The 10,910-nt window shown below is 45.1% G+C and overlaps 1 protein-coding gene across 1 annotated transcript in view; it reads left to right on the top strand.

Moving 5' to 3' along the window:
* Positions 1-5,256, top strand: part of DUSP22 (dual specificity phosphatase 22) — a 120,300-nt gene extending 115,044 nt beyond the window's left edge. Inside the window, exons 6-8 of the mRNA XM_007935394.2 lie at positions 2,744-2,915; positions 3,355-3,427; positions 5,210-5,256. Of these exons, the coding sequence (XP_007933585.2) occupies positions 2,744-2,915; positions 3,355-3,427; positions 5,210-5,256 (292 nt within the window). The remainder of the gene's footprint in view (positions 1-2,743; positions 2,916-3,354; positions 3,428-5,209) is intronic.
* Positions 5,257-10,910: the final 5,654 nt, after the last annotated feature.

Here is a 10,910-nt window from a genome sequence, read left to right as displayed (position 1 = left end):
ACTGTATGTGCAAAAGGGTTCATCTTTGTCGTCTGTACCTCCCATGCAGCTCTCTGTGTCTTCCTCCTCCTTAATGCTGCTGTGTTGATCACACACATTTGGTACATTGCCCTTCTTTTCACCCAAATCAATGCTTGTCTCTACCTATCTAACAGTGTTCCCTGCCCTACCCTCCCACCCCTGGTAACCAACAAAGAAAATTTCCTTCCATATAGATACCTTTGCTTGACTTTTTACAATTACAGACTAATACAATATTCATCCTTCTGTGATTGACTTATTTCACTCAGCGTATTATCCTCCAAGTTCATCCACGTTATGCAGTGTTTTGCAGATTCTATATTATTCTTTAGGGTTGCATAGTATTCCATTTTGTGTATGTACCATAGTTTGGTTATCCATTCCTCAGTTGATGGATATCTAGGTTGTTTCCATCTTTTGGCTATTGTAAACAGTGCTGTGATGAACTGGGTGTGCATAAATCTGTTCTTGTCCTGGCTCTCACTTGTTTAAGATATATACCTAGTAATGGAATGGCTGGGTCAAATGGTATTTCTTATTCCAAATTTTTAGGGAACCACCATACTGCTTGCCACAGTGGTTATACCATTTTTTTAAATTGGATTATTTGTCTTTCTGTTGTTGAGGTGTTAGAGTTTTCTATAAATTCCAAAGATATGTCTCTTGTCAGATATGTCATTGCCAAATATTTTTCCCAGTCTGCAGGTTCTCTTTTGACTCTTTTCAAGAAGTCTTTGGAAGCACATAAAAATTTAATTTTTAGAAGGTCCCATTCACCTAGTTCATCTTCTGCTATTTATGCATTTTGGGTTATGCTTGAGAGTCTATTTATGCCATATATCAGGGCCCCTAAATGTGCCCCTATTTTTTCCTTGAGAAACTTTATAGTTTTAGGTTTCACATTTAAGTCTTTGATCCATCTAGAGTTAGTTTTTGTGTATGGTGTATTGGCTTACTGCTTTGTTTTTGAATGTGTCACAATGGACTCTTAGAATTAAATTGTTTATTGACAGCTATTTCCCTGTATTGAGATGTACTTTGTGCAAGCATGCATGCTTGTATTACCAGACACACATACCTATATCTGTATATGCACACGTGCATGTACTATAAGAAAAGAGCTGTTATAACATGCTTTGGAGGATAGTGCATAACGGACCTGTTATACTGTACTGGCACATAATACACTCTCAGTGAATGTAGGCTATCATTATTATTGCTGCTAATAATCATACTAATAGCACAGCTGGCTTGTCTAGGGAACCAGTAGCCAACACTCTGGAGCCACATCTCTGTTCTGGAGTCTGTTCAGGTGCCAGTTGTACATATTACCTTTCTGTCATGGATGAGGTATGCTGTCAATAAACTGAAATGTAACAGTCTTGATTTTCCCAAGAAGAAGTCACTATTGAAATATGCACCCTTGGGAAATGTGATATCTTCTGAGAGGTGCTGTCTAGGCTGGGGCAGCATCACCTGGTAGGGAGGGGAGTCAGTCACATGACCTCCAGGGAGATCCCTGTGAGTGTAGTTTATTCTAAAGGTGGGTAGCCCATGGCAGGGGCAGAGGGAACTAAACAGTTTTGTTGCTCTAAGAATGGTGTCCTACAGTTTTATGCAGTTCTTGAAATAGCATGATTTTTCATTTCACTTTTAAAATGAGTAGGAAGCATCATAAATATAAATTGCAGGTTTTGTAACTTTCATTTACATTAACTCAGAAGCACTTTAAGGGGAGTTGTTCTGTGTTCTGAAACCCTGCTCCTTAGCTCTGCTCAGCCCCGTGGAGGCAGCTCTGCAGCCTCGGCCCAGGAGGACTCAGACCTTAACAGCTGTGAATCTGTGACAGGAGGAGCCGCCACTGGGAGTGATTTTTATTATTTACATTTGAATATGAGCAGATCTGGTAGTCTAGGGATCTTAATTCATATAGTGAGTTATGCATTATGCATCTGAACGTATGCTTTTCAAAGAGTCAGAAATTTGCTAAACTTCCCCACCTTAAACCGTTGCTCAGATTACTTTAAGTTTGACGTAGCATCACCTCTCTGTAACTGCCTTTGATTTGCATATGCATTTAAAATTGGTCCTTACTCAGCCTGCTCTAGATAATAAACCGTTATTGCCTAAAAAGTATCCTTTTTGCCACCTGTCAGAGAGCCTGGCTGAGGATGTGGAGTGTACCTGCTTTTGCACTCAGCCTGGTTTATGAAAAAGAACGTAAAAGTAAAATTGCTAAGGACTTCTGTATCTAGTAGGTTTTAAAACTTAAAGATACAGCCCTTATATATCTAAGATAACCAGACTTTGATAAAATACAAAGTATTCTGAACTAATGTAGGTTATAAATGGATTTACTACATAGATGTTTGAAGTCTCAGGTCACCTAGGTATACTTCAGTGTTTTATCTGTCCAAGAAAACAGAAAATAACTGAGGCAGGTTGAGGAACAATAGAGAATTATAAAGTTGACGTCCAGAGCCATGTCAGTATAAAATAACAAATGAGACTAAAACAGCTAAAGAATGCCTGAGATGTCAGTGTAATAAATAGAGGGAAGCTGGGTTCTATTTCTGAGTCACCTGCTGGCAATAAGACTCGAAGGCAATGAGACTCTCTAAAAGGGCCTCAGCACCCACTGTTCCCCATGGTTGAGTGATAGGATTGTGCATCTGCACTTGCCCTTAGAGCCCCTCACGTGTGCTGACTTCTTGGCCTGCAGCCTGGCTGGTGTCTCCAGGAGCGTGACCCTAGTGACGGCATACATCATGACCATCACCGACTTTGGCTGGGAAGACGCCCTGCACACCGTGCGTGCAGGTCGGTCCTGTGCCAACCCCAACCTGGGCTTCCAGAGACAGCTCCAGGAGTTTGAGAAGCATGAAGTCCACCAGGTAATCAGTCATCAGGAGAGATGCCCTTGCTTCTTGTGCATGGGCACAAAGGTTATTTGGTTCAAGGACAGCCCGACTTATAAGCACATGGAGATCACCACTGCCCATGGTGCAGCACAGAGCCACAGACTCTGAGCCTGTGTACCTTTCACTCTGCAGTATCCATTCTGGGTACCCTGAATTAGCTTTTGGGCACCTCCTTTTTGGTGAAATGCCCTCTTTCTTGTTTTGGCTTCCTTCATGTCCAGACCAAAACCTTGAAAAAGCACACATTTCCCTTGCTCAGCACTGGCAGGTCCACAGCAGAGCTATGGTTGCCTGAGGCACCTTTATTTCCTTGTGCATATTTGGCAAAACCTTTACCATTACATGATAGGTAAAGTCTCCCTGAATGCAGGCCATGATATGTGACATTTCATTTTGTCTCCGACCTCGCCAGTATCGGCAGTGGCTGAAGGAAGAGTATGGAGAGAGCCCTTTGCAGGATGCTGAAGAAGCCAAAACCATTCTGGGTAAATATAAAGAGCAAGGGCACGTGGAGGCCCAGCCAGGCACAAGGCGGTGGAGCAGCTTCTCGACCCTGGCTCCTCTGGCCTGCAGTGACTATACAACAGAGACCTAATGGAGCGGGATCTGGTCCTCACTCTCTTTCCCTGCTTATCTGCATCCCTGCGTGTGCACAGGGTATGCTGGACACTTTCATGGCCTGGGACAGGGTGGCAGGGATTGAGCTGGCAGGGATTGGGCCAGGGAAGGGTGATTGCAGGCGGTGGCAGCGGTGGAGCTCCTCAGACTCCCTTCACTGGTACCCACCCTCCCCCTACCTTGGCCTGCCAACGCCTTCACTAACTTCGCCAAAGGACACTGCTCTTCTGCCATGCACTGCCAAGGGTGTGTGCATGCCTGGGTCTTTGAGTGCACGTGAGTTAGCATGCTGTGTGCTTATGTGTGCAGCTCATGTGTATTTAACACATGGTATGTATTGCTAATAACTGCTGCAGGTGTGTGTGTTTGTGTGAGAATATAATTTGTGCAGGTGTGTGTATGTGGTATGTGGAAGTGTACACCTCGTGTGTGTGGAACCTAAAGATCAATACTGCCATAAAAGTCACAAAATGCATGATACTAGGATTTATGTCACCATCTTTCCCTTTACCCCCCTCTTCCCCTCTCTTCCCTCCCCTCCTGTCCCTTCTCCCCAAAGGCCTGTGAGCTCCACATCTGAAAAAGCAGCCCAGAAGGCTGCAGCTGGGCCTGGGAGCAGGGGCAAATGGCTGGTGCCTGGGTGGGCTTAGAGCAGGGACAAATGACTGGTTCCTGGACCTAAAACAAAGGGGGCTAGAGGGTGTAGGTGCCAATCCTGGCTCCCCACTGCCTTGGCCATGTACCTGAGTTCTGGTTTGCTTTCCAAGGACTGCCCCTGCTCTCTGGTGGCAAGTCCATTGGAGCCGAAGCCAGTGTGCACCAGGGCCTTCCCCCTCCAGCTGTCCAGGTGCATGGCTTCCTCCCACTGCGCACACTCTGACAGGCACTCCTCAAGGTCTGCATGCACCCTTTAGGGCTAGTGGCCATTTACGTTTAAAAATGCTTGAGCATTTATTAAGCACCTTTGTGAATGCTTTGGATTGGGTATTTGACCTCATCTACCTCATTAAAATTTTTTTATAAAGGTGTTCCAGTCAACTCTGTCTCAAATGTTCAGCCATTATGGCTTTGAAGTCACAATGGAAAAGCTTCAATTCCATTGAGCTCTCTGATGTTTCTGATTTGAGCTCCAATAAGGATGCTTTCAGGTGGGTGAGCTCCACCTTCAGGCCAGGCCAGAGGGCAGAAAAGCTGTGTAGTCACAGCGTGGGCAGCCCCTGGGTGCTGTGCAGGTTTGCATCCCATCCTTCATGCCAACTCACATTCTTGAAGCACACAGAGCCACACGCCTGAAAAGTCTCTCTCTAAAATGATGTTGCAGCTCAGTCTCTATGATTCCACCAGGAAGAGAAGCCCAGAATAAGAAGAGCAGCTGAGCAAACTAGAGGGTGTATTGAAGTGAGCTCTTTGGGGAGGGGGACAAAGTTGTCCTGTTGCACTTATCAGATAGCCATGACCAAACCAGATTCACCTACAAAGTTCTTGTTTTCTTTAAACCAAAAAAAAATATAAGTGTGTTAATAGAAAAAGTATTTAGAGTATTAGCATGAATGTTGAAATATGTGTGTATGTCTATGAACATCTCAGTGTATTCCTGTAGGTCTTAAAATGTTTTAATATTTGTTGCCAGTGCTGTTCTTTCTCTGCAGCCACTCCTGGAATTCTGAAATATTTGAACTTCCTCAGAAGAGTGTAATATACCTGAAGTTGCTGAAATATTGGAAACCCACAATGTTTAGGTCCATGCTGCCAAAAAGAACCTTGAATTAATTTTTTAAGTACTAAGTGGTAATTTGTAAACCTGCTTATTTTCCATTTTACATTGAGTGCGTGTGCAATCATGATATCATGATATCTTAACACTCTTAACAAGAGAAAATGTTTTTAATTTTTACATTAATGCTCCTGCCTGGGCTGTCTCCTTACCTCCCTCCGATGAATGTCTGTTAGGTGACTGTTAGTACTGGTGATGGCCTGTTGTGAGCAGGCAGCCATGAGGAACAGGAGGTTGCAATTCCATAGACTGCACACTGTGCTCTTCAGCTCTGGTTGTGTCCTCTGGTGGAATTTACCAAAAGCTACTCATTTCTGTTAATAAAGGGCAACTTGGGTAAACTTGACTTTGTGTGTGCTATATGTTCTTCCTTCCTGCTTTGGGGACACCCACTCTGCCTGTGAGGACCATGGCACCAACAGCCCCTGCCTGTCATGTGGGCGGGGCTGCCTTTCTGTAGAGGCGCTTATGTTTCTCCATTAGGCAGGCAGCTAATGCTGGGAAAAGTGAATTGATTTCTCCACAAGAGAATAAATGATAATGTGAGCTGAAAGAAATCAGGGTTTTGGCATTACTACTTTTTAACTGCACAGACTGGGGATTGAGTATCTGTTCCCCAGAACTGCAGTGCCTAACCCCGGAGTCCACAGCCCAGGCTCCATTTGCTGAGCACTGACGAATACAGTTGTTCTGATTATACACTGAGCTTTAGTTTGAAAGAACAGAAACTGACTCGAAGAGCAATATAAGTCATTTTCCTAAGTATTCCTGTATAAATCCAATGAGGGAGGAAAGAACTTTAACTTTTTACTCCAGGGATAGGCTTAGCTTGAAACTAAAGACAGGTGAGCATGAGGATTAATGTGTGGGCCCTTTGACTATAAGTGGCAGGCTTGACATGTGTTCTGACCTGTTTCCAATGCACAGGGTCAAGGAGAGAGGGTCAAAGAGTGCCTTCCACATTGGCAGCAGCCCCTGGTGGGTATGGAGTGGTTAACATAACAGAACAAAACACCCACAGGAATTAGAAAGTATGTTCTGATTTGGCCTATAAGCCATGGTGTGACACAGGTGGTCCTGTGTCAGTGTTGGGTAGTGCTTCTCTAGCTAGACCTGTAACCCTGCCTGGCTCTCCTAGCACCTGTCTTTGAGGGTGGGCTAGTGCCTTCTCTTGTGTTGAGAACTCAGGCAGCAGCAGCCAGCTCCACACACAGAATCTGAGGGAAACCATACAGTGCATACAGGGTATGAGGCAAGAGCATTCTAAGCACAGCTGGATTTTCTGGCATCAGCCCCAATGTAATTGGTCATACAGCTCTCCCTGTTTTGTGCTCTCTCTCTTTCCCACCTCCTTCTTAAATTGAGACAGGGTCTAGCACTAATAACAGTTATCTCAGAGTGCTTTTGAGCTTTGCCAACCTAAGCCTCACAAATCCACAGAAAGGCAAAGAAATCCACTGAAAACGAAATGTGTTCATGGTGCCAGACCTTATCCTGGGTCTTTTCATCCCAGATCCAGGGGCAAGGTGAGAGGGAGGACAGCAGCCAGACCTGGGGGAGGGGATTGGGGCTCAGTCGAGTGTCCCCACACTCTGGAATATCCATACAAAGGAAGAGCTGAGCCTCTTACAAATTGTCAGCACAACTTTTGAAGCCAAACACCTTGTTTTGGCTACCTTTGCCCAGTTTCTCTGGGATCGGTCACTCCTGGCATTTTTCTGGAAATGCCAGAGTTTTTGTTTTGTTTTGTTTTGTTTTCTGGAAGCTCATCAGAGTTTTTCTGTGGAGACAGTATTGGTCACAGGTGCCAGAGACCCCTTGCTTACCAGACTCAGTGATTGTGACCATGCTGGAGATGGTGCACAGTGACCTCCCTGCCTTTCCCTTCTTCCTCTCACTCACCTTAATCACGATAAGTGCTGTGGTCTCCACCAGGACTCAGATATGTTCCTAGTGCTCAAAAAGACACTGACCAGGTGGACTTAGTACCTGAGTAAACCTGAAGTCACAGAGCAGGATGTCAGGTGCTATCATAGGTAATACACCTAGTCTTGAAGGGGTAATTTAGGGGAGGCTTCTTAGGAAAAGTGATAATTTGAGACCTGAAACGTAAGTGACAGAACTAGCTGGGTGTGATGCACACGAGAGTCCAGACAGAGGGACTAAATGGGCCCCAGCCCAGTGGCACACGAGTGCAAGCACCAAGAGGGTAGGTGGTAAGAGTAGGTTGTACAAGGCAAGGCTGTAACACAGCAAAAGCCTGGCAAGACATGATAATTGCAACCATTTCTCTAATGCCCACTAAGTACCTGATGTACATTAGCTGATTTAATTCTTAAACAAGCCCTTTAACCAGGCTCAGGTTAACTTGCTCACGTTCACATAGGTCCAATTCCAGAGTAAAACTTCTACCCTCTGCTCTGTGGCCTTTGAGCAGTGTGGGTGCCCGTCTATGGACGTAGGCAACTCTGGTGTGGCTCAGAGCAGGCTGGGAGCAAGGCCAGGTGCAGGCAGAGGTCCATTGGCTGCAAGTGAAGGATGGGGTCCATGTGGGGCTTTTAGGCCATCTGGGAAAGAGAAGATGACCCTAAACAGGAGCCATGGAAGTGAAGGAGGCTAAAGGGATGAAGGATTTGAAAGGCTGAGAAGGGAGAGCAAGTGTGCCTAATGAGTGTGGGGTGAGAGCCTGGTGGCCTGCCTCTCTTTGGGGTCATGCTTCCATGCAGGGTTTTTTTTATGTCAGCTCCTGCACCTGGAGCTAGTAGCGGGTCACAGCAGTAAAGGCTAGAGAAAAGGGGAATGCCATCTAGGTCCCCTAGTTGCATCTAGGGTGCATCTCCAAGTGACACCATACAGAGCCTTTGTGTCTGATGAACCCCAGCCTCACATAATAGGTCCTCGTCTATCAGTGCACCCAGAGCTGACTCCCAGCAGCCAGACCCACAGAGCTTCAAGAGTTCACATGGTCAGCCACTTAGTTTATTGTGAATGACAAAATAAGAGACTAATCTTGTCCCTTGGCCAGGTTACCTCTCTCTCATGATCAAGATTTTTGAGAGGCCAAGTTAGTCATTGAATATTGTATAGTGAGCCCTGACTGTTAGGACATGGAGCAGGGGAGACATGGTTTATCCTGGCCTGTTTCATTATTAGGTGCTGGTTCTTTCTGGTTTTTAAGCAGGGAACCCTATTTCCAGCTTCTGAGGTTACCTGGTGTGGTAGTTAAGGTTGTGTGTCAATTTGGCTGGGCCTGTTTTTGAGGGCTGAGAAGCTGCATGTAGTTATTCCCCATGATGAGACTGGTAATCAACTCCATGGTGGAATCTGCTTGAGCAGCTGAGTAGCTGCCTTAAGGATATGGTCAGCTTCCAGTATATAAGAAGAAGCTTTGAGAAAGGTCTCTGAGATTTTCAGCACATCTGGATCCTGCATATGGCCCAGTCTTCAAATCTATAGTGTGCCATGTTATCTGCCAGTCTTGAGACTGTTGCTGGACTTGAACTAGTGGCCTGCTGTGTTGCTTGATAATTTTAGGACAGTGTTTTTTTACTTGTCGACCTTGGGTTTGTCAGCCTCAGCAGTCAACAGCTGTCTGAGTTGAGAAGCCTCCAGCATCAAGGGGCCAGGAGCAAGAGGCAGAGCCAAAGCCCAAGGTAGAGGGGCTTTCACTCAGCCCCTAGACCTGGCACTTTGAACTTGGACTTCTGGCCTCCTCATCTGTAAGAGAATAAATCCCCATTTGTTCACACCATCTACTTGTGTTATTTCTGTTATAGCAGCACTAGGGAACCAGAACATACGGTGTGACTCATATATACAAACAGCATATGAATTCTGGGGGCTGTTTGTGTTTGTATGCACTTGCATGTACACACATGCACATGCTTCTGGTTTATTTTAAAGAAATCTTAGCCTTCAGGGGAGTCAGTTTGTAATTGCTAGGAATGTGTTGAGCTCAGCCACATTTGGGCAGCAGACACCTGTGGACCCCACAGAAACAACCCCAGAAAGTCAGAGCCTGCTCTGCACACCAGCATCTAGTCACAAAATAGGGAACACGGTCAGAATCAACACTCTGTGATCCCTCATTAGGTGACTCCTCCCATCCTGACTCTGAGTTATTAATAATTTTATTAAGAATGCTTTCAACATGTGTGTATTTATATATAAAATTAACAAGAAGTCACCAGGACTTCAGAGGGTAGTTCCTCTTCCCTTTCCTTTTTATTGGTTAGGGAAAGGGGGAATCTGAAGAAAAAATTAAAAAGGAAAACAACTCAAATTTCCTTTGATTTGTCATGTCACTTGGAGGCTTGAAAAAGTGCTTTTGTTCCCTCCATAGGATTCAGTAAGCTCTTCTGTGCCTCAGCCTGGTCAGGACATGGCAGAGGGTGTGGGTTAGCATAGCACGCTGGCAGAATTTCATCATGCCAACTTTCTAGGGCACAAAAAGAGGGACACTTTGCTTTCTTGTATTCCAACTCCCACTAGATTTTGAGGCCAGTGCCCATAATAATTGAGTACAATTCCTTTAGCAGCAGTTCTGCCAGTATCAAAACTGAAGGGTTTTTTTTTTTTTTTTTTTTTTTTTTATGCTTAACCAACTTAAATAAACATGTGACTAAAGTTTGCAACTGCTGAGTCTGAGTCTCTTCCCATCAGGGGAAAAAGTTGCCAGTATGTGCTTGAACATCTGTGACTTTGGGGTTATATTTGCTCTAGATGTTTATGCAAACTGTTGGCCATAAAGAGTTCATCCTTCACAGTTGTAACAGTGCACGCTTTGCTGAAGCTTCTAGTTCAGTTATTAGAGTTTGCCCAAAGAGAGTTACTTTTGCAGCACACCTGTCAGCACACCTGACTCGTGGAGATCCCTAAAAGTACGGGGCAGCTCAGTATTCTAATAGTGTGGTTTTGACTCTTTAGAGCTAGATTTAATGGAAGAGACATTTAAGATAGGACCATTGATAAACACAGACTTTGTACAAAGACCTGTTTAAGAAAACCAGGTAGAAGTTGGAGGAAAAACCATTAAATTCTTTTTGCATTACCATTATTTCAACACTTCAAGAATGATTCTTGAACAGTGTTTAGAAAGAGTCTGGTCATACCATTCACCATCTTTCCAGCCTGACCCGAGAGGGCCGTGTTGGCTCACATTGGGCCTCCTGAACTGTTCTCAGTCCCTAAAGGGCAGAGTGAAAGGAGCACATGCATAGTCCACCCCTCAGAGTCCTTCTGTACCACACTGCCTGCTCATGGCCCCATGTGCCCACCCCTAGAAATGAACATGGACCATACACACTGGGGAACAGATTCACCTTTTGTTGGCTTGCTCTGGGTTTCCCCATGGGCTGATGAGTCTTTTGGAAAATAAAAAGGCCCTCCATGAGCTTTAGAGAAAGGTCACCTTCTGCTTTAAGAAGGGTGTGTCTTCATTGTGAGAGGCCCCCATGGCATGCGCTTCCCTAGATGTCTGAATCCTCTTGGGTTTGTGTTGGTGACAGGTGAGAGAGGAGGTGCACCTGAGTGAGCTTTAGTTATCTCCACAAGTTAGGTGTGCAGAGATGAATGTC

The sequence above is a fragment of the Orycteropus afer genome, unplaced genomic scaffold (genome assembly GCF_000298275.1).
Source record: "Orycteropus afer afer isolate SDZICR_OR568_19922 unplaced genomic scaffold, OryAfe1.0 scaffold00027, whole genome shotgun sequence".
NCBI lineage: Eukaryota > Metazoa > Chordata > Mammalia > Tubulidentata > Orycteropodidae > Orycteropus > Orycteropus afer.
Note: the sequence above shows the minus strand (reverse complement) of the source record. Positions and strands in the feature narration are given on the sequence as shown.